Source organism: Microtus oregoni, unplaced genomic scaffold, assembly GCF_018167655.1.
Source record: "Microtus oregoni isolate MIOR12 unplaced genomic scaffold, Mior012 000088F_ref0000325, whole genome shotgun sequence".
NCBI lineage: Eukaryota > Metazoa > Chordata > Mammalia > Rodentia > Cricetidae > Microtus > Microtus oregoni.
Window position 1 is genome coordinate 235,131 of NW_024544555.1, and position 2,403 is coordinate 237,533.

The window sequence follows — 2,403 nt, forward strand, 5'->3', positions numbered from 1 at the left end:
TCTCCAGCAGCCTCGCTCCCAGGGCAGCACGCACCAGGCACTGCGCATGCGCTGGCTCTGAGGTTCCCTGGGCTCTGTGGCCGTTGGGGAGGTTTCCATCCCTTTGGTTTTTGACCCTCTGTGCTTGCCCGCTCCGTCCCTGCCTCTGCCCCAGCCCAGCGCTGGCCCTGCTACTCTCACAAGAAGGTGGCAGCCTGCTGCCCCATGGGCAGCGGTGCCCAGATGAACCCCAGCGCCCCAGGCTGCCCCATGGCTTCGCTCTACGTAGGGGACCTGCACCCGGATGTGACCGAGGCGATGCTCTATGAGAAATTCAGCTCGGCCGGGCCCATCCTTTCCATCCGGGTGTACAGGGACGTAATCACCCGTCGCTCCCTAGGCTATGCTTCCGTGAACTTCGAGCAGCCTGCAGATGCAGAGCGCGCTTTGGACACCATGAATTTTGATGTCATCAAGGGCAAGCCGGTCCGCATCATGTGGTCTCAGCGTGATCCGTCACTACGCAGAAGTGGAGTAGGCAACGTGTTCATTAAAAATTTGAACAAAACCATTGATAACAAAGCGCTATATGATACATTTTCTGCTTTTGGGAACATCCTTTCCTGCAAGGTGGTTTGCGATGAGAATGGCTCCAAGGGGCACGGATTTGTACATTTTGAAACAGAGGAGGCAGCAGAAAGAGCCATTGAGAAAATGAACGGGATGCTTCTGAATGACCGTAAAGTGTTTGTTGGACGGTTTAAGTCTCGAAAAGAACGGGAAACGGAGCTTGGAGCAAGGGCCAAGGAGTTCACCAATGTTTACATCAAGAACTTTGGGGACCACATGGATGATGAGACCCTGAGTGACCTCTTTGGCAGGTTTGGACAGGTCTTAAGTGTGAAAGTCATGACCGATGAAGGTGGAAAATCCAAAGGATTCGGGTTTGTCAGCTTTGAAAAGCATGAAGATGCGCAGAAAGCGGTGGAGGAGATGAATGGAAAGGAACTCAATGGCAAACACATTTATGTTGGTCGAGCTCAGAAAAAAGTGGACCGGCACACAGAGCTTAAGCGCAAATTTGAGCAAGTGACCCAAGACAGGAACATCAGATACCAAGGTATTAACCTTTACGTGAAAAATCTTGACGATGGCATAGATGACGAGCGTCTACAGAAAGAATTTTCTCCGTTTGGAACGATCACCAGTACAAAGGTTATGATGGAGAGGGGTCGCAGTAAAGGGTTCGGTTTTGTGTGTTTCTCCTCCCCCGAAGAAGCTACCAAAGCAGTTTCGGAAATGAATGGTCGAATTGTGGCCACGAAGCCACTGTATGTAGCTTTAGCCCAGCGCAAAGAAGAGCGTCAAGCTCACCTCACTAACCAGTATATGCAGAGAATGGCAGGTGTGAGAGCTGTGATGAACCCCTACCAACCCGCGCCTTCAGGTTACTCCATGGCCACTCTCCCACAGACTCAGAACTGTGTGCCAGGCTGCCCTAGCCAGATGACTCAACCAAGGCCAAGTGCTCGCTGGACTGCTGCGGGTGCCAGGCCTCATCCATTTCCAAATGTGCCTGCTGTTATCCACCCAGCTGCTCCTAGATCATCACTTAGTACTGTAAGACCAGGTCCTTCCCATATTCCTCAAGCAGCGTCCGCACATCGCGTAACTAACACATCAGCACAGACAGTGGGTCAACATCCTGCAGCAGCAGCTGCAGCTGCAGTTTCTGCAGCAACTACTTCTGCTCGCTCGGTTCCAAAGTATAAATTCGCCGCGGGAGTCCGCAACCCCCAGCAACATCTTACCGCACAGCTGGTGCAGCAGCCTGCTGTTAGGGCACAGGCTCAGGAACCTTGGACTGCTTCCATGTTGGTCACCGCTCCTCAAGAGCAAAAGCAAATGCTGGATGAAAGGCTATTTCCTTTCATTCAAGCCGTGCACCCGAGTCTTGCTGGTAAGATCACGGGCATGTTGCTGGAGATGGATAACTCAGAACCACTTCAGATGCTGAAGTCTCCAGAATCTCTGCGCTCTAACGATGATGAAGCTGTAGCCTTACTCCAAGCCCACCAAGCTAAAGAGGCTGTCCAGAAAGCTGTTAGCAGTGTTTCTGGTGTCTTGCCTATTTAAGCTGATCGGAAACCTTGAAAAAGAAATTCACATGTCACAGAAGAAAAATACCTAAACACTGAAAAAAATTATTTAAAAAAATGGTAAAATATAAAATAAATAAAAAAAGGAAAGGCAACTTTGAACTTTATGTACTGAGCAAATATCAGGTCTAGTGTTCGGCGTAGACTGATATAAAATCTGCACCACCATCCCCCAGAAATAGTAAAATCTACAAACCCATGTTTTGTGGACCCCAGGAAAAGCATTTTCAGCAAAGTAGAAACATTTGAAGCATTTAATTTTGTG

General features: G+C 49.7%; 1 protein-coding gene across 1 annotated transcript; it reads left to right on the top strand.

Moving 5' to 3' along the window:
* The first annotated feature begins 222 nt into the window (after nt 1-222).
* On the top strand, nt 223-2,115 carry LOC121442260 (polyadenylate-binding protein 1-like). Its single transcript, XM_041643741.1, has one exon. It carries the CDS (start codon nt 223-225, stop codon nt 2,113-2,115), a length of 1,893 nt encoding a protein of 630 aa, XP_041499675.1.
* Nucleotides 2,116-2,403: the final 288 nt, after the last annotated feature.

Coding starts and splice junctions, on each gene's coding strand:
- LOC121442260 (XM_041643741.1), top strand. CDS start 223: ATGAACCCCAGCGCCCCAGGCTGCCCCATGGCTTCGCTCTACGTAGGG.